Source organism: Anomalospiza imberbis, chromosome 5 (genome assembly GCF_031753505.1).
Source record: "Anomalospiza imberbis isolate Cuckoo-Finch-1a 21T00152 chromosome 5, ASM3175350v1, whole genome shotgun sequence".
Classification (NCBI taxonomy): Eukaryota; Metazoa; Chordata; class Aves; order Passeriformes; family Viduidae; genus Anomalospiza; species Anomalospiza imberbis.
The window spans coordinates 58,021,464-58,043,036 of NC_089685.1; the positions used below are offsets into that span (position 1 = coordinate 58,021,464).

The following is a 21,573-nucleotide window of genomic DNA, read 5'->3' on the forward strand; positions in this document are numbered from 1 at the left end:
TGTAGCCAGCAGCTCTGGGTATACTCAGTTCCAAGCTGTGTGGCACAGCCCCCCCCAGCACCTGTGGCCACAGTAGCTCACAAAGGCCAGAAGAGGCTGTGATTACAGGTGGTGCTGTTTCTGCAGCTACTCCTGACCCTCCTGGCAGGACAGCAGGAGCAGAAGCCACTGTGGCTGTGATCAGGCCCATCTCCTCTTCTCTGCAGAGAGGAGCCCGAGTGGCTCTTGCCCTGCGCTTGCTATGGCATGCTCATGTGGGAGTAATGAGTGCTTTGGGCTGCAAATATACTTAGCTAATAACCATTACACAAACAGGGAGTAATTATCTCACTAAATGTCCTGGCAGTACACAGGCTCCTCTGTTGCATCACCTCAACTCAGGCTCTGGAGAGAGAAGCCTTTCAAAGATGTATTCCAGAAGCAAGCCTTTACTTTTGAAGGAGATAACATGTCAAAATATTTTGTCAAAAATAAATTTCAAGAATGTTTCTGCTTCTTATTTCTGATAGTTCATGAACGTCCCTGTCCCTGAGCAGCTCTTGTATGTTTCTGTCTCTGATCTCCCAGGCCTGCCTCCCCAGCTCAATCTTTGAAACACCATACAAATGAAAATACACTGTTTGTTGAAAAGAAGTGGCTTGGTAGGGAGAGGATGAAGATACGCAGGCTTCTACTCTGCCCACCTTTGAAAACAAGTTCAGTTTAAACTTCTGTTGGTAAAAGTGTGGTGGGCAAATGAAATGGAAGTGAAGTACTCTGGTGCTTGAGCTCAGGGGATGTGTCCATTTTAGAAAGATTGGGATCAAAAAGAGAAGAGGCAAAATTAGGGGCAGAAATAGTTCCATAGTTATTTTAAATTCATCTTTCAGCATTTAATTTTGAACAATTTCTAATTTTTTTGTTGGTGTAATAGTAGGTTATTCTGTCAAAAATTTACACTGGGAAAATTGTTGTAATTTGAATAATGATCTCCTTTCCCTCATGTAGGAATCCCACAGCAGATACAGTGTATTTGTGTTTGGTGGTATGCAGAATTATATAACAAAAAATTTTGAGGCTGAGGAACACAGTTTTGTGTTTCACTACATTTCACTCTTGACCTGTGTGAAATTAAATAGTTGCTGTGATATTTGAAGATGGATCTTCAAAACGCCATTAAAAACATTATTTTCTTTCTTTGGTAGTAAGATTATGATAGTTTCCATACTGTGTCACAGTTACAAGTAAGTGACTATACTACATTTTACTACTAGCTATTCCTAATCTGGTTTTTTGCTTTTTCACTAGTGCTGATCCTTGTTTCAGTACAATTGAGGGTACAGTGTGCTGGGACTCCTGATGGGAAGGAGTCCTGCAGGGGGAGAGGAAATGCTTTAAAGCTTGATGCACTAAAAACACAGTGAGTAAAACTACAGCCTGTATTGGGATGTAGTTTCTTTTGTTCTCACAAGCACTTCCCATTGGAAATTTGGGGTTTCTCATGTTGTGTTAACGATTCATCATTGTTATCCGGTCTGATGTGCCCTTCTGCTGAGTCACTGCCTGAACTCTGTCATTCTGTGAGCTTTCCTGCTGTGAAATCCTGCCTGTGAAAACTGTGAAAACTAAGGTCCAAGTGCAATATTTAAGCTTTAATCACAAAAAAAATTCCATCCCACATGACTCAATGCATATTTAGAACAGTGGTGTGATGTGGTTGGTGGCAGCCTTGGGATGGAACCATAGCCTGGAGACACCAGGGATTCCCCATGGGCCTTTTCTTGCAGCTCTGCCTGGGACAGGCACACCCATGTGTCATGAGGACAAGCACATTCAACATGGAGAGGGCTCTACCCAGTGCGTTCCTTAGGCCTGGAACAAGATCTAATGTTATCAACTCTGAAAGAGCTTCTAAAAGTCAAACCTAATTTTGACTTTTGATTTAGTTTGCTCTTTCTCCTTTTGTTTTATTTTGGGCAGGTGTTACTGTGCCTGGGATCTGTGGGCTGATGGGAATATTTAAAATTTTATCAAAACTGTAGCTGTGTTTTCTTTTAATACCTGAAGACACTGTTATTAATACTGGGAGTTTAAAGCCTTGTAAAATTTTTTTTTATACAAACAGTAGAAAAATAGCTATTTATTAAATGAAGCTACATATTAGAATATTTATTTATTTATACTTGCATAATTTGGTTTATGAGATAATACAGCTTTTAAATAGTTACTTAGTTTTGTCACATTTTGTCATCTGCCAAATAATTTAACAAATTTGCCATAAACTCCCTGACATTTTTGCTCAAAAGAGTTAGTTTTCTTCATTCTTTGCTGCCAGACAGGTCATGTACATTTTCAGGCCTGAAGAATTTCTATCAGCTATTTAAATGCAAGGCCACAAAGGGAAAGCCAGACTCAGGCTGCAGCAGGCTGAACTGGGGTGATTCAGGACCAAAGGAGCTGCAGCACATAATTAAACTGTAACTGCACCCTGCTCCAGGCTTTTTACATGGCAGTGCAAACCGGCTGCTTTTCCCATCGAAAAGGGGAACGTGCGCAGCTATCAGAGACACTGCGTGAACAAGGATGATGAAAATGGTTATCGAGGGACACTTTAAAAAGTTGGGGTTTTTTTTCCTACTACTTAGCAGGGAATTTGACTAAAGATGGCTGCTGGCAGTTCCCTGCTGCCGAGGGAAGAGGATGCATCCCAGCTTCCCAGCTCTCGGCGCCGGCAGGAAAAGAAAGGGCAGAGCTGGGCATTGGTCTCCCCTTGGCGCTAATGGCAGCCGCCTTTGCTTTTACTCCCTGCAGCTGGGCTCGGAGCCAAGGGAATTATATACAGCCGTGGCTGTGTGCTGAAAGGAGGAGGAGGAGGTAGGGTAATCTTTCCCAAGGCTTCTTGCACCTCTCTCTGATGTTGCCCTCGGCAGCAAGTTTCTCTTCACCTGTAAGACAGCTCACAATACTAAAACGGGACTGGGGAGATGCTGTGAGCTCATTTTTAGGGCAGCAAAAGAAATTTGGCACAAAGCAGCCACATCCTTGTGTTGGCCCTCAGACAAGGAGGTGATACATCCCCACCCCATGCAGCTGAGCAGCACAAGCAGGGAAAGCCTCTGAGTTGGAGTCGCCGCCAGCTTGTGGGTTTGTAACTGAGCGGGGCTGATTTCACAGCACAGGCCCTGCTGGCAGGTTTTATGTCACGGTGTCAGCAGCCTTACAGTGATTTTTAAACAAGGCTGTGTTGAATTTGATGGGAGAAGAAATATGCTTTAAAAATCTATTGCCAACAAGTGGGTTTTTTGATGGTTTTCAGAGAAGTACCTCAAGGGAGCAGGCTGTGAGGCTTCTTAGGCACAAGTGTGATGTGAAGGAGGAAGACGCACACAGGGACGTGCTTGTATTGGTGAAGGCAGCACTGCAGCATGTTCCTACTGTCAATACGTGGGGAGGGGAATAGCCTGGAGCTGCCACGACACTGCCTGAAAACCACAAGCACACAGAGCAACAGTACCTGGAGTCTCATGGCAGGGCCTGGAAATCGGCTCTGAAGGGTTCTCAGCACACCCTTTCTGAGATTCTGTACAGGTGCCATTGCCCTTTCGTTTACATGGCAGTGGAGGGGGTGTGTACAGAGGAATATGCACAAGTTTATACAAATGCCTGGGTTTAAAAAGCATTTTTTTCCTGCAGGATGTATTTGGCCATGACCATTTACTTGTTTATTGGCATCTAGTGCTGAAATTAGGTCATACCAACTTTTATCTTTTATAAACCAGATGGGCAGCTTTCCCAAGATGCTGGGTTCCTGTTTTCCCTTCAAGCCTGCTGCTGTGATGGGCTTTTGCTGGCTGGCAGACTACTGCCTGTGCTGTGCAGGTAGCCTGGTGGCTGGTGGGGGGGCTCATGGGAAGGAATCTGGAGCCATTTCCATGTCTTTGAAGGTGCTTCTGGCTCTGGCAGTTTATTGACAGTGAGGCCTGTTTCCCCTTGTTTCTTGTGCATCTCTTCACTCAGTGGGGTTGTTTCCTCTCATAACTTGCAGGTTTGCCTTGCAGTCTTCCATCTATCCCTTCTTTCTCTTGCTTTGACCACAGGGAGCTCTCTGAGCATGAACTTGTTTCTGCCCGTGTTCACACCCTTGAAAAATAATCTTATGAGGGAGGTCAGTTTATTGTAGGGATTTAGGCAAACTCAAGAGCTCATATTTCATACTTTGTCCAAGGAAACACATAAGAAGGTGTAAGTTCTGCCCTGAAGACTTGTAACAGTATATTCTGCTGAGCCTGGTGCATCCTCTAGAGTCATCAGGGGATTTAAGTTATAGCATCCAGGAAGAACAGTGGATTCAAACCAGTGTAATGCTGTAGGTATGATCCACTCATCTGACTGGTGGGAATGAACTGAAAAACAGGGAGGAACAGGAGTGGCTGCATTTGCACTGTGGCGTGACAAAGGTTTGAGCAGCTCAGTGGCTGCAGACTTGCTACATTGGACTTGTACCAGTGAGGAAAAGATTTCAGTAGTGCCTGGGACTCCACCAGTGTGAATAGGTTGTAGGGCTTCACAGAGCACCGTTTGATCCTCAATTTAACCAAAGTTCCTATGAACGATTGATTTTATACCCAGAAAGATTTCTTCCAAAACCAGTGGGAGTACTCGAGGATATAAGCCTTTGCCAGACTAAGACTTGGAAACTAGTGTGATTTCCATGTTTCAATTGATTTTTATTTTTTAATGTATCATGTGATAGGGGGTAGAATATCCCAAGGACCTTTGTTTTGTACACAGAAGTGTTTCAGCCTCTGTAGTTTAAAAGCAAAAAAAACCAAAAAACCAAAAAAACAAAAAAAACCCCCAAAAACAAAAACAAAAAAAAAACCCCAAAACGACAAAAAAATGAAGCTAGAAAGCAACAGCTAAGTTAGAAAGCAAGACAGGATTTTCTTGCTAAGTATCCTCAGGCCAAGCATATTTTAATACAAATGTTCAAGATCACCATCTGTTGAATGCTGGCACTTTATTTAGATGTATCTGTTGCAAGTTGATATTTTATGCAAAGACAAAGACAAAAAATATTTTCTTTTTTTTTTTGCAGAGAGTTGGATTGAACGATGTCTCAATGAAAGTGAAAACAAACGTTATTCCAGTCACACCTCTCTGGGGAATGTTTCTAATGATGAAAGTAAGTAACTTGTCATTCATTTAAACATTTCCAAGTGCTCCTTTCCTGCTATATAAGTTGCTACAGCTCGATTAAATTTTTAGTACTGTGTATTTTAAAGAGTCAACTCACTTGACATACTCAATAGTTTTATTAATTTTTTTCTGGAATATTTGCATTTTTTGAAAGGAAATAATACTGTTTATTGGTTAAAACAATCAGAAGAATTTGTGTGTCACTGAATAAAGGTTGAATGACTACTAAAATGTGCTGTTAGGATCAGCTTAGAAGAAAAACCACCTGTTTTGTTTTTCACTGGTGAGCATCATGTGGTCAAAATACGGGGAAAGAATGTGCTGTTTTCCAATACTGCTATATTGTTGCATCCTGGGTTGCCGTGCTATATCAAAACATAAATGAAAAAATCTTTCCATTAAGAATCAAACAATTGTGAGATTAAAGAATCACTTACTAAAACATGATATTATTTTCTTTTTAGTCAGAGAGAGAAAACATTTATCAATCTAGATGATTTTAAATCAAGTTTTTTTCTTTTCTAATGATAGTAATTTTAGATCTTGATTTTTAAACAATAGTAGGTAATAAAAATTATTTCAAAGTAGTTTAAAACAACCAATTTGTTTATTTTTAAAATTGTTAGACAATTTCTAGCCTACAATTTAGTTTTCCCTGTTTATGGAATTTCTATTCTGCTTAATTTGCCTAAAGCAAAATACTCTTCATGTAACTTTTAATCTCAGGAATACATATATTCACATTACAAGATATTAATGCAGATGGAATTCTTTAATCCAGTAACTAGTAATTTGCATTTTATAAATATATGTTTTCAAAGTGTATTTAAATAACTTCATTGCTGCAGTTCCCTTTTTTTTTATTTTTTTGCATTTTATGAGAATTATTTATTTTGACATCGTGGTAAAACTACATGCCTTGTAGCACAATGTTGTAATGGATCATGAAATTTGCTGTATTGGGGCCTTACTCTCATTTGTCTAGGGATATCTTCCGAGGGAATATTTCTGAAGGAGAAGGAAGATGTTAGTAGAAAAATGGTACATATTCATGACTCCCAAGCTAAGAATTGTCGACAAGAATCTTTAAAAATAGACAATGGAACTGGGAGAGTTTTGGGGTTTTCTGTTTTTAAAAATTAAGGAATAGAAATCAATTTGTCTTAAAAAAATTATAGCAGATTATAGTGAAAATACAAACAGCAGCTTGTAATTTTGAATTTTATGAGAACCTGTGAGATACACAAAGTTCATTTCACTCTGATGCTACTGAGAAAGTGGTGGAAGGAATCTGTAATGAATGAGATGTGTCTTCAGACTCTTCATAGGGTCAGAATTCAGGATTGTTAAATGTGCTTTAAATATGAGCATGAGACACTTCCACATAGCTGGGGCCAGTAAAATGAGGACCTGTGTGGTAAACAAGAGCAGGTGTTTCAGGCAGTGGCGTTGAGAAGATGCGATGGTGGCTCATTCTGTTTTCTGGTTCTGGAAATAAGGGGCAAGCAATGATAATGAAAGGCAGTGAATTTAGAACTGATAAAACAAATACATAAATGAATTTGTTCCTCTATTTGTGTGCAGAAGACATTGTCACAGCATATAATGGAAACCCAAATGAGAGGCAGAGTTGATTTTATCTAGCTTCCTTCTTAATAGCCAGTTCTTCCAGATGCTTCCTTTGCACTGATTACCAGCATTTCTGCAGTGCAGATAAGAGAATTAATCCACCTGAAAAGTCATCCTTGTTTTGAGGAGGAGGTGAGGGAGGGGAGAAGGTGAAGAGGAAGAAATAGGAAAGCAAAATAAGCCACAGCAATAATCTCTGAAATCCAGAAAAACTAGAAGTTTCACCGTAGAAATCATTGTCCTATGTGCTCCTTTCTAGCCCTCGAGTTCTTTCTAATGTTTTTCTAACACCACCCAAAAACCAACTAGAAATTTCCAAATCATTATGTCATTCTTTGTGCTGCCTCTGTCATACATTCACAAACAAAGCAGGAGGAAAAATCTTTTGAGAAAACCCACATAACCCTATTTAAATTCTTCAGAATGGTGGTCAAATTGCTGTTGTCAGTGTAGGTCCAGTTTTCATCTGCAACCAAAAGAAAGCCTAAACCACCTTTCTCTTGACTAGTTTTTTTTGTCTCTACATACATGAGGCAGCTGTTGGCTGGACTACCTGGGTTTGGTTTTCAGTTGGGGTGGGATTTTTTTTGGCCTTGGCTCCACTGAAGATTGAGAACTTGTGCTGTGAACCGATAATGTTCTTACTGGGCATAATGCTTGCTCTTGTGACTCTTTTTTTCCTGGATGATTTTAGAGTTCATAGGGTTTTAGGTCAGGAATAATAGTTTTGCTGGTCTCCTTTTCTACAGCTGAAGTATGCTACACAACCACAGTTCAGGGCACAGGGGTCCTTTGCAATCTTCCATTCTTATCCAGATACTCCCAGGCCTCTTGCACCTGCATTACACTGGGAAAGGAAGTGATGACTCATAGCCATGGATTCCCATAATCTCTGCGCTTCCTGGGGTGCTTCTTACCTTTTTGGAACATTTTATGACCTCTTCCATACCACAGTCTTTACATTCTAATATAAAAATTATCACTACATTTTATTTCACTTTCCAGCTTTTAAAACATATTTCCTGCTGCTACTTCCATATTCCATGTTAGTCAGAAGATTCACAGGAAAAGGGAATGGTACAATCTTGTAGTCAATAATTTAAAAAAACCAACTCCATAACATTTTCTGTGTACTGTACATTAAACCAGATTATCCAAATTGAAATAGAGGTCTGGAAGAACATAAATAAAGGCTTATGAAAGTTTCAACTTCAGTTCCATGGGGAAAGAATCATGATGTTTCTTGATGAAGTGGAAGGGTTGCTTGTCCAATTTTCTTGCTTATTTGGAAATGTGAATGTGTAGACTTCCTATGAGATAAAATATTCAGACTACTTTTTGTGCTTTAAAAGTGGTGTTCAAAATCCATGTTCATACTGGCTGTAATGACTTACTCAGCAGCCTTGTTTAATTTTGGCTAAGGCCAAATCACTTCTGAGAACAGTCAGAATCTGGCCTGCAGGGGGTATAGAGGAAGAGGATATTCCTCTGAAAAATGTGCAGCTACTAAGGTGAACTAAGGGAAGGATTTTATCTATATAAAGATACAAACAGCATGTTAGCTTCTTAGTGGTTTTGAGACACATGCAGGCAGCACTGGAAAGTACAGGGCTCTCTAATTGCCTCCACAGTGGAAAGAAGAACTTAGCTCCATTCTAGTTATGATAAACAGACTAACACCAACATGTTACAAAAAAGGTGTGTCTTCACCTTGGGTTGTTCCACTCCCTGCATTCAAGGCAGCAGGCTCAAAGCTGCTGAGCACAGCTCCTATTGTCTCCATGTCTTGCACCAAGAAGTAAGAAATCCTTTGAGCTGTACCTAGAATCAGACAGCAAAAGTTACAGGATCCCAATGAGAGCTCTGGGAAAGCTACAAAGATATAAACACGCACAAGATACAAACAGGACTCTACTTGAGTGGCTTTGAAACAGAATTTTGCGGTTAGCAAAAGAACTTCCATGGAGTTTGGGACAAAAGGATCCTCTAATATCTCTGTGAGCCAACAAATACTGTTTTTCTAGAGCATCATTGATTCCTGGTTTTATTACGTTTGAAGGCCGCTTCTATGCTGAGACTTTTACTTGCAGTTGTCTAAACTATTATCTGCATTCAGTTTGGGATGAGTACCAGGTTTTCCACCTAATCAGGCACCTGTCCTTGGGATGCTGGTAGTCCTCCTACTGGCAGTGGCATGAGCACACTACATGGGTTTCTCCCTGAGGTGCTGGGTGTGACCCCCTGCAACTGTGAATTGAACAAGACTTTTCCTTGTGACTTCAGGACCTTTTGGATTTGTCACAGAAGACTTGTCATGTCTCTTCTTTGACAGTGCCTTGAAGCAGGACTTCTTTTCAGTGACTTTATTTCCTTTTCCTACAAAATAGGTTGGATTTTCAAAGTATTGAATTTTAAAAGGTATGACTTTATTTTAATCTACAGTGTTGTTTTGATGTGAATTGACAAAATGACAGGCCAAAAAGTAAGAAATGCTGTTTTCCCTTCCCTCTTTCATGCTAGACAAAGTGATCTGGTATCAGACCTGAGTCAAGAGTTAAACATTCTCTGTTTGATATGGACACCATTAGGTGCCCTGCTGACAGCTAAAATATAAAGTATAAAGCTATTTATTATTTTCTGCTAGTCAATTATCTGATGAGATTATATTGTTATATTAGACAAGGTAGAATTAAGAGCTTTTATATGTAATACTGAAAGTTTGTATGTCTCTGTCCCATCTATTACTGTACCATCTGCAACCCTTTCCATCTTTTTAATAAAAAAGTGAAAGTTTGGCTGGCAGCTGGTTCATTGACAGAAAACAAAAAGTTGCACTATTTTCTTGTACTGAGAATTGACTTTGAGGTGACAAGCACTAACTCTGTGCAAAACTTAGCTTTGTTGAAAATCCAGTTGTTCGATGGAAATGAATGCTTAAAGAAATTTTCTGAGTTACAGTTGAAGTCCATCCTTCTCCTTCTTGGTTTTAAGGGACAGTTAGGGGAGGATGCTGAGGGGTCTTTAAGAAGGATCCCCAGGAACATAAGTGAGGAAGGAGACATAAATTGTAGTTTATTACCTAATTGTTAGTTTGTGTCGTTGAAACAAATCCTTAGGGATTGATTTGAGTGGGAGGAGCTGAGTAAAGCTGGTGTGAAGTGTGTTTGAGGGCAGGTTAGGTAAAGCACCTGCTCACAGCAGCTCACTCTTAATGCAAGTGAAAAACAGCTGGGGGGGGATGGGAAGGGTGTAGAGATACTGTGTAACTTAGATATTGATTTGAAGTTTGATGTCTGCCACGCATCCAGAGGGGAATTCAGCCACGTTAGCGCAGGTGGAAGCCGTCCCATGACAGCTCCCTGGGCGTGCGGGGCGGCAGCCACGGCCCCTCGGCATTCAGGCCCCGTGTGCCCGGGTTTGCTGCACGCCGACCGCCTGGTTAGGAAAAACAAACGAAAGCCACAATTTAAAAGTGATTTGAGATGTGTGTGTTGGTCCTGTGCGCTGAATACAAGCGGGCCCTGAAAGGCGGGGAGGGAGTGTGCGGCCCAATAATTAGGGGCCCATTGTGATGCAGATGCGGGGGGGCTGCGCTGGGGGTCCGCGGGGAGCGGCGGAATGGGATTTCCCGGCGCTCAGGGGAGCGGCCGCGGGATAAAGGATGATCGGCTGGCACAGCTTCCCGTGGGCAAGGCAAGAAATCCAGGGGGACAGGGCTGCACGCAGAGCCTTCCAAGCCGGGGTGTTATTTGTGTGCGTGGGTTGCCGGCACAGCACAAAAGGCCTCCCAAGAGGGTCCGATGTGCAGAGGAGATAGCGCGGCTCCCGTAAGATCCCGCATCCTAAAGACTCGCTTAAATTGCTTCTAAAAGTTAATTACATGAAGAAATGCGACTTGCAGCGTGGTGTACAGGTTCACCCCATTGTTTAGGTATCAAAGCCATCTATGCTGAATGCTTTCATCTGGGACAAAGCTGTTAAAATCTCAAAATGTGTTTGATACAACACTGTTTCCCAAAGAATAATATTCTGGAGCTGCTGATTGTGCTCCACTCAGCTTTCACCCAGGAGTATTTTATATATTTAACAAAACACGATTTAGTCAGGATTATTCTATACATATTTCTAAATTGTTTCAAAAGAAGAAATGCCTACTAGGAAGAATCCAATAGTTGAAATTTTATTTTAATTACCTTTTTCTTTATTCATCTTCTATCCAAATTTTTTGAAAGTCAACAAGTCAGAGTTGCCTTGGAAACAGTTAATGGGGAAAATTATCAGAGAAATCACCTGAAAAGGAATAAAGTATATTACAGAATATACACTTCTTCTCAATCAGAATTAATCACTGTAAATTTGTAAACATCTAATAATTACCTTATATCAGGATCAAACAATGGATGTACCCCATTAGTTTAAATGCCTTATCTAATATAAAACTTGTGTAAGGCAACAGTTCCCTTACAGCAAGTGAAACTGTTTACATGTTCTCACGTACTGGTAGAGATTTAAGAGTTGCTTTTTTTTTTCCGTATAAAGGTATACTTTTCAATGTCAATATTCCTAGGCACCACTCTGCTCCTGCTATCAGTGATATTTTCACGGTTTACTGCCTTAAGCAGTAAAGATGGTAGTTTAGGGAACATCACTATTTACATTTCCAAGATTTAGCCAAAATTCTGAGAAAGTTTTGGCACTTGAGCATATTTTAATTGTTTTTAAAATTATCTTAATTAGTTTTTAAAAAAAAATCTTACCATTCAAAAATTACTTCTTTTTAAAAAACAGTTTATGAATTCCTGAGAAATTCCTGATGAAATTACACAGCTTTTTTTGTTTGTTTCTTAACAGATGAGGAAAAAGAAAATAATAGAGCATCAAAACCGCATTCAACTCCAGCTACACTGCAATGGTAAGATGCCTTTTAAAAGATCAAGAAAATCTATTAGTGTTTTTTCTAATGTGTTTTCCAGATGAAGGAATAGAGCTCTTGGCCATCTTAGAGTACTAAAGATCCTTTCGTTGTAAGTGTTTCATGTGCCCATTTGTAACCTGTACAGCATTTCTCAACAAATGTCTTACAGGATTTGTTTGAACAGAGGGAACTTCTTATACAGTTTAGAAAATCTACTTAACATATTTATTTGCCACCTTGCCAGCTGATTATTTGTGGTTTGTCATCGTTGTTACATTTATTGCAAAAAGAAAACTAGTACTGAGATTTTTTTTTTCCAAGACTCACATTTGTTTCAGTGTCTGATGAAGACCACCCATACCAACTGTTTTCCTGACATGAGATCTCTGTAATTTAAGGTAGAAGACAACAAAAGGAAAGAGTTTGAGGTTTGATTAATTTGTCAAAATCCCCTTGCAAAGTTAGTGAGGAGAAAAAAGGAAGGGTAATTAGGAAGAGAGAGTGGGTAATTTGAGAGTTAGTGTACAGTGCTGTAAAAAATAAATAAGTGCTGTTCCCTTTGTGATTTGCAGCAGTATTTTAGTCTGCATGTTCTGTAATGTGTACCTCTAATTCTGACATCCCTTGCTATAGGTCATCTCTTAGACTTTTGTTGACTTATGCCTCAATTTAAGTTTTTAATTCATGTTTAGATTTCTTAATATTGTAAGTCATCAAGTATCTTTGGAGAGGTTCCATATATCTGGCAGAACAGAGCTCTCTTACAGAGAAGCCTCTGAGCATGCTTATCTGAAATCCTATAGTCTTTAGCTTGTTTTAAGCCTTTTTAAAGAAAGACCTTTACTTTGTATGTTCTGGATGAAAAGATAAGATTATTGGTAAAAAATATGAGCTTTTCAAAGCAAAATGTTAGCAAACTTCTCTCTCTGCTTCTGTCAGTCTCTTGGGAGATTTCACAGAAGAAAACAGATAATAATAATTCATTCAGTGTATTTTACTCAAATTTTCTGCCTGTGAAATTACAGAACTGTGAAACATGCAAAAAGATTATTTGTATTATTTCTTCTATATTGGCTTTTTAAAGTTAATTAGTGAGGCTTTTAGACTAAGAAACCTCAAGACTTGTGGGTTGATTTTGAATAGGTTGCTGCCAGTATACAGAAACTTACTGACACTTTCAATGCAAATAATGAGATGGACAAATATAAATAAAGGCATTTAGTCCAGTGCTATTGTTTCTTTGTACCTATTTGTATCACGAAAGTCCTGTTTTTCAGACATTCAAGAAAAGTGAAGGACTTTTCTTTAACAGACACTCAAGAAAGGGAGTAACTACAGACAGAGAGAAAATTATTAAAATAATAATGAAACGTCATAGTGGTAATTTATTATTTTTCATTATTCACTCCCACAGCTTCAACACAGTTCAAACAGGACAATAAAGAACTATCTAGCTAAAATAAAATAGTAAGCAGGTCTTACCAGTCCCAGATTCAGAGCAGTGTTTATTTTGCAGTGAAGTCAGTTAAGAGCCTTTTCCACAGGAGCAAATAATGTCGTAGCCAAGAAGCCAGCATTAATTAGAACATCCAGTGATACTGTTCCCAACAGAAAACATGCAAATACTGTAAACAGTCTTTTGCCAAATACTTTCAAGCTTCGTCAGTCATAAAGGTTAGTAAATCCCTAAACTCCTGGGATATTGAGCCCTGCTGGAATATACTGTGCACACTAATGCTCATTCAGCTGTGTTTGCAGTAGAATCCTAGAATTTTGGTTCTGAAAAGGCTGCTTGCAATTTCTTCCCTTCTCTCTTGCTAGTGTACTGGCTTACTACCTGTCTGTTGTATTATGTCCCTTACATGTTGAAGTAGGTCAAATATTCTCCACTTTGAGTCTTCTGGAACATCTGCAATTTCCTCCATTCATCTTCCACCCAAAATTCCATGAGTTAACAGAAAGCAAGGAATTTTCATGTTTAAAATCTTCAGCTGCTGTCAAACTGAATTATACAATTGGCTAAATTTATTAACAGGCATGTAGGTAAAAAGTTTCCCAGCTTATGAGCCATACCTACAGAGCAGTTTTCTGGTAGTTTCCATATGCTTTTCAACATATGTACTGCAGCTTTGGATTGGTATTTCCTGGAGAAATTGATATACTAAATAAAATGAGAAGCTCAAAACTTAGGGTCAAACTGCTAAAGTAGCAAGCTTATTTTGGGTAAAGATGTGCAGTTTCCACTGTTCTGGAAAGTCAGACACATTAGCACTGGGTTATTTGTACTGCAGTAGCACCCATTTTACCAAGGTTGCTAAACTGTTTTAATCAGCACTGTAGAATTGCTGCTCAGAGCACTTCCTGGAGGTGTAGTGTTACATGCTGGACAGTTTTGCTTGCTCAGGTGTGGTGGTTAAACCTCAGCCAACAAGTCAGTACTACTCAGCTGCTCACTCACTCCTTCCCCTTCCCTGCTCTCACTTGGGATGGGGACGAGAGTTGGAAAAAGGTAAAACCCATAGGCTGACGTGAGGACAGATGAATAATTAAAGTAAAATAAGGCAACAATAATAATAGTAGTAGAGTTAACGAAAAGGAAAAAGAGTAATAAAATCCAAGAAAAAACAAGTGATGCACAATGCAGTTGCTCACCACCCACTGATCAAGGCCCAGCTCATCCCTGAGCACTGATCAGCACCTCACAGCCACATTATTTACTGGGTATGATGTTCTGTGGTATGGAGTATTCCTTTGGCCTGTTCAGGTCAGCTGGTCTGGTTGTGGCCACCTCCAGCTTCTTGTGCTGCTCTTCTCTGTCACAATGTAGGAGACTGGAGAGTCCTTGACTTGGGGTAAGCACAACTTAACAACACCTGAAAGTGTTATCAACATTATTCTCATACTAAACCCAAATCACAGAGCAGTACCAGCCACTAGGAAAAATAAATAACCCTTTCTCAGCCAAAACCAGAACATCAGGCTTCACATCAAGTATTTGCACACTCAGGGAAGGCTAAAAAACCTATCTATGTGTTCCTTGGGCAAGCATATGTCCTGTCTTCTAACAACGATCTCTGGGCTGGATTCAGGAGGTGGAATTGGTGGGGTAAATTATTGTTTTCAGGATACAGTGCCAAACTGCCCTTGTTCTGGTAAATGGAAACCTCACAATGGTCTGCAGCATCTGATGTCTGCCAAGTAAAAACTGGTCATGTTTTTACTGTTAGATGCTACTACCACTTAGAGCTAGTGAAAGCGATAGAGTGTCAAAAACCAGAAACCGAGGAAATGTCAGGTGGAAAAGAAAGAAGAGGAAGAAAGCAGTAGGGAAAGCATAGCAAAGACATAAAAGAAATAAGTACGTTTTGTCACTGGTTCATATTGCCATCAGCTTTATTAGTTATTCCTTGTCTGGAATCTTGCTGTAAAGAGCAAGTTGTATCAATCCCATGGAGAGATATCCTTAATGTTTGTGCCTCTCCAAAGGTGAAATATGTTGAACATTTTAAATGTGGAGGATGGAGAACAGCTGAAGAAGCCAAGAATCATGACTGGATGACTGTCAGCCTGGCTAAATAGCCTTTTCCTGGAAACAGGAATGATGCTTTTGTTTTGTTTTGCTGATGACACAAAATGAAGTGAAAGGCCTGGTAAATGTAGCATTACTGCCAAATACATCATAATTGAGGAAACTGCCAAATACATCATAATTTGGGAAACTGCACAAGCTTGAGTTTAACTGTTAAGGCATGAATATAGCAATACCTGGCATTCGGTGCTTATCCTATGTTCCTGTGCTCATTATCATCTGTAAAGCTATAGCTTGGCTCTAAAATGTTCATGTTTATTTCAGTGCTGAACTAGTTGACTAAGGTGTAAGTGTCAAAATTTATTTTACTTCATTTTGGTGTGTGTTTACTTTCCCAAACACAGAATTATTCAAAGTACAGACCACCTACCCCCATGCAGTCTGCTGGCTTACAATGTAGGTGTTCTGAACAATAACAGTATTTTGACGCTAAGGTCAACAAAACTATTCTATTTTCTGCAACATTTATAGAAATAATTTTAAAAGAGCAAGGTAAAGCATAGTGTGGGAATGGATTCTCCCCAGATTTCTACTTCCTTATATGTTGTTATACCCCATAAAAATTAATCTGCTCTAGAATCTACGTGATTAACAATGTTTTACATCACAGTTGTTCTGTAGTCTTGAGATACAAAAACAAATCTGTAACAACACCGCAGATATGACTCTGATATAGAATAATCTCATTTAATCTAGAACTATGTAAGTGTATATGGAGGAAAGCAGTAATAGGAACAGATAAAATTGTCATTCCTGTGGAAGGATTAGGGGCTTTATTCCTATACTGTAGTGGTACAAAAGGTCTCATTGTGAGCTACTGGATTTCACATGGCTTTATTGCAACACCATATAAAATGTTTATATATGTATTTTATAACTGGTAATGATTTGTTAGGTAAGAGATTGCATTCATTATTTTTCTACAATACTGTAGAATGAAGCTGGATTCAAAATATGATAAAGTTGTTAAATAAAAGACAGGAAAATAAAAGAAGTGGAGCAAGATGGGTTTTTGATCATTAAAAAAAAGTTCAGGTATAATGGGGCATTGTTCAGTGTCAGACTAATGACTCTCTGTGAAAGAGAGGAGAAAAAGAGAAAAATTCATCAGATATGAAGAGAAATAATTAACTGCTTTTCTTTCTGTCCTGTCTTGGTCACGGAAGCTGACATTCCAATTAGCAGCTATAGTATACAAACGAACTCTCCAGGTTTTGAAAGGAGGTTTTGTTAGAACACTATGAAATTGAGGAAAGATGCCATGATGATATTTCTGTGGAAACCAGGGAAGAATAGATGTTGCCCATACAAACTGATTCCATTCATCTAGCCGGATATCTTATTAAAATAGTTTGCAGTCACAAATGATCACGACAACTGAAATGGAAGGTAGGTAGGTCCTGAAAAAGGCAATGGAGGAGAGAAACAAGATATTTGGAAGGTGTTCTGCAGCTAACAAATGGCAGAGGATTATTTGATGTAAAACTGGAGTTTTTTGAGAATACATATTTAGTTTTTAATACAATTAAGAGGAAGTTACACCTAACTTCTTCCCTTACCCAGCAAGGCAGACAAGCGCACATGTGACTTTAGATGTCTATGACTGACACCATCAGTTATGGTTTAATGTTAAGTGTATGTAAATATCTCTTGAACATTTTTGGGGCAGCAATCATAAAAATGACATTTCAAAGGAATATTTCTTCTAATCTATAGATTTGTAATGAGATCAGTTTTGAGATTTAAAGATGAAGCATATGCCTGCTCATATATTTGACATATAATTTAAAATTTTATAGTTATATTTTCATATATGAAAAAATAAGGATAGTTTCTAAAAGGTAGAAGAGAATGTTATTTTACTGTGTTTTTTTCAGCATTGTATCCAGATTGTGGTTTCTTTTGGTTTTTTCACTTTGCCCTTAAACAATACCAAGGAAATATTACACAATAAGATTTTCTGGGCACTCTTGAGTAGTAGCAAATTATTTGCTTTGGCTATACCTGCTTCGTCAAGGTAAGCAATTTTGCAGATGGACAGGAGTGAATAGAATGTCATGAACCAAAGGTTATGTGTTCTGTAAAGAAGGAGAGAATGTTTCCCCTCAGGGAATATTTATTGTTTCATACTTGTACATACATTTGTTTATTGCAGGATGCTTTTGGGGTATAACAGATTGCTGGGAACTCGCAGCCTATGGTTTTGATAACAAGTGTGAACCAAAATAAGCATATAAGTATTATGGGAATGATTTCGAAGGAGTGCTTAGGAACAAAGCAGGCAATATTTAGTAGACAAGAGGAAGTCAGAATGTTTGGTCTTAAAAGGTGAAGCTTTGTATACTGTTTACCATACAGGACATCCAACATACTTGCAGTTCTCTCTGTTTGACATTTACTTTTTAAGGCTGGAGGAGAACTATGAGATTGCAGAAGGTGTTTGCATTCCTCGAAGTGCTCTCTACATGCATTACTTGGACTTCTGTGAGAAAAATGACACACAACCTGTTAATGCTGCCAGCTTTGGGAAGGTAAGTCTAAACTGCTGTACTACACCTTAAAATCTCACCTGGTTCAGGTGAGTTTGTACTACTGAAAAGAACGAAATCTTTTACTGTTAGAGACAGGTGTATGAATGAAATATCTTTGTGTATTCATGTTATTGGACAAAGGCTAAGATTTTAAGTATTTTGATGGTTGGAATAATTTCTAACCATGGCTAGGCTCCAGAATATGTCAGTTCCAAGCCTAGCTGATGGTGGTATGGTAGAAAAAATTGGCAGTTAAAATTGAATTGGAATTTGAATACAAGCTAGTGTAAATGCATCTGCACTATGACCTGCACTGCTTAAACAAATGTATATTTTTTAAAAACAGAAGGGTAAAATTGAATTCTGGAGCATGTCTGTGCTGTTCTCCCAAGCATAATATGGAGATCCTTGAATTAATGATATCAAATGATTTGGCAAATTCTCATGCTGGAGTAGATATAAAGTCCAGAAAATATCTAGCTGTTTTTTGTGTGCACTGCAGGTACAGGCTGCCAAGCTATCCAAGTTATCTTCTCACTGTGATTCCTCGTGCTTCCCTTTCCAATCCTGCTCTAGAAAGAGCCACTCTGGTTAACTCCAGATTCACAGTGGAGATGCACTCCTAGCACTGACATAGCTGTGCATCATCTGGGTGTGAGCAGTAAAGCTCTACACTGGTAGCAGGTGTTAATAGCTGGCTAGAAGGTTACATAAAGTTTGTATTTTGGATTTGCTGGTCAGGTGATATTTTCCTCTCAGTGAAAAACAGGATCATATTTAAAACTGAAATTCTACCACAGAATGTGTCACAGGCCTTTAAAACCTGTAGGCTGTGAAAAAAACAAAGTGTAGATTTTGCCACTGTTTTTGAAATGCTTGCAAGCACGAATCTGAAGCCCATTGTCCCGCAAGCTGTTCTTTTTTAGTGTGTGCAACATTTGTTCTATAGAATCTCTGGGTATTCAACGAAAGAAAAATGTTTCTAGGGTAAGTGCCTGTGTAAAGAGTAGGTGAAGGATGTATTTAATGAGGTGACATTTTCAATAGTGCATCTTTAGGTCAGACAGTTTGGAAAGGAAAATAAAGTGTAACATGTTGTAACATTACCATGTTTGTTGTGCCTTGAAGACCTGCATAACTCAGTGGATTCTGTGTCAGGTTTCTGTTTAAATACTCTGCAGAATTGTGAATGAAGTTGTTCATTGTATACATTATTGCAACCAAGTGACAAGTATAGTGGCAACATGTAATTTAGGAACAGTGAAAATAAGAAACAGATTTAATGCAGGCTCACACATTTGGAACATAGCTCAAGTTTACACAATGCTACTTCTGCTGCTGCTAAAAACTTCTGTAAATTGTAAGGTGTAAATATTGCCGAATTTTTCTATCAGAACATAAATTTATCAGGATTTTCACCATTTATGAGTATGTGGCAGTTTTGTTACCCTGTTTAATACTTCATCCCCCTTCTCTTCTGCCTCTCATACATAGACCTGTTCATTGGTAGGAGTCTCTTGACCTAGCAGGACAGGTACTATGGTTTCCATCCAAAAATCACTGCATTCCAATGTGTTTTTCATGTGCTGTGGTCCAAGTGTTTTCCTCTCTGTTGCAAAAGAGTTCTGTAGCAGTGTTGCATGAAACTTTTTACCTTTATTGTGGAGAGGAAGGAAGCCCTACACAATCATCATGGTACTGTTTCACACTAGTACTTTGGGTGGCCATAACATCTGCATCTGGGAACTGGCAATTCTGCACCGGTATGTCCAGGAACTTCAGACAACAGGGGGGAAAATATTGAAGTGAAACCAGCTTCTCCATCTGCAGAACCTGAGCAGACCCCACTGATTCTTTCCAGCCTGTTACTGCTAACAAAATGTACTGCATAGGTATAAAGATCTGCAAGGCACATCTGCATTCTCTCAATAGCTTGCAGTCGCCTTCTCCTTTGGAGCATGTACATGTATGAAGTTTTAGCCAACATGTGCTATCATGTGATTTAAATACCATATTGGCAAGGTGAGTTGCATAAATGCCTTGGAGGCAGTTGAAGCAGTGCAGTGAAATAGGTGCTGCTTAAGGCATTCTGCACTTAGCTGCTGCAACAAAGACCCTGGACATGTTTGTCCTCATTGGGAAACATCAGGAGCCCTGCAGCTGTCATTTCCTCCAGAGAAAGGAGCTGGTTGTTCTGTGAAACTGTAGACAGTTCGCCTTTCAGTAGACCACACTGCATTTATAATTAATCTCTGAACTTTAGCTCTGTGGGCAATGTTAAATATTAAGGCTTTTTCTTTAACAAACTGGTAGTTTTTAGAAAGAGACATGGAGTTTAGCACATTAAAACTAACTGTAATAAGTAACAGCGTTTTCTGTTAAACCTCTAGGACATGGGCTGGGCCTCAGACACTTGGTAATATTACACTAATGAAACCAAAATTGGTCTGGGGAGTAGAGAGATTAACAGAGAGACAGTAATACAGACTGTCTTCTGAGGAAACCAAGCTAATAGCAATTAAAGGAACAAGAAGAGCAAAGAACAGAAATATTGTATAAATAAACACCTTTAAAAAAGCAACCTGTACTCCTAAGCCACATAAAGAATCTATAAAATCAGGAATACTCTAATATGGCTATTAATGGGATATTAATATCATATTTCTCATATGACAAAGGGAGCTGTAACTTTATTAGTCAAGATTTTAGTGTTTTACTCACTCATTTAACATGCAAAAATTACAGGCAGTTTTATCTATACCAGCATTTGCCAATCTGCTATGCTACCTAGTCTGTCATTATATTTTATTGTCTGCTAAAGACAGGACCTAGTATTCTCTTAGATACCTTGACTAAATAGTAATTAGGGAGAGCTCTGTAATTCGGTAGTTACAGCTCAGCATCAGATGCAGAGTCCCACGTTAAACTCCTGCTCTTACTGTAGACAGCCAAGGATATTATATTTTGATTTCATGCAAAAATGAGGCAGAAAAAGTAAAAATGTTCCATGGAACCAGTGAGAAGACCGGGAAGTACAATGAGGCAGGGCAGGTGTGTCACTGAGTTATTAACAATTAAATGTTGCATATGAGAACAAGCTCTCTCACAGTGCACGCGTTCAGACTGTAAATTAGGCTGCAGGCAGGAGGAGTGAAAGCCCTCTTGCTGAGGTCACTTAAAAAGGATGGCAGCCTTGTGCCCTTCAGCCCTGTGCTGCCAATGCCTTGGGCTCTGCTCCGGGACCTTGGGGCTCTGGAGAGCAGTTTAAGGCGTTTCCAGCTGAAAGTTCTGCCCCTGCCTGCTGCAGGGAAAGTTGTGCAAATGTAGGTTTGTTTTGGATTTTATCTGAGCAACATCTTAACATAAAATTCTGGTGATTATTAACTATGCAAAGAATTATGGTGGGTGATGACTCTGGCTTCTAATTCTTACTGGGTTTAACTGCAAAAACTAAATCATTCTTAATAAGGGCCTTCACTGAATCAAAAAAAGCAGGAATGTTTTGAGCATTTCCAAAGCCCTCAGTAGCCATTGTGTAGGAATGGGTGCCATAAGGCTCTCCTGGCTCTACCATTCCTTCCAGCTCTTAGCTGCATTGGCAAATCTTTGAGTTTCTCTTTCACTTTTGTTTCCAACACTGATTTTTGTTCTTGTTTCTTTTGTGACCCTGTATGTACACTGTTTTTTTAGTCAGGACCCTCGAAGATATAATCTTCCTCATCGGCAGCGAT

At 39.1% G+C, this 21,573-nt stretch overlaps 1 protein-coding gene across 9 annotated transcripts in view; it reads left to right on the forward strand.

The window, feature by feature from the left end:
- RFX4 (regulatory factor X4) overlaps positions 1-21,573 on the forward strand; it is an 86,976-nt gene that overhangs the window by 14,458 nt on the left and 50,945 nt on the right. For 2 of the 9 annotated variants that reach the window (XM_068191050.1, XM_068191049.1), the window contains exons 2-4: positions 5,078-5,164; positions 11,659-11,719; positions 17,719-17,842. In XM_068191050.1, the coding sequence (XP_068047151.1) occupies positions 5,078-5,164; positions 11,659-11,719; positions 17,719-17,842 (272 nt within the window). The other 7 variants (XM_068191054.1, XM_068191057.1, XM_068191053.1 and 4 more) reach the window with 7 other exon arrangements.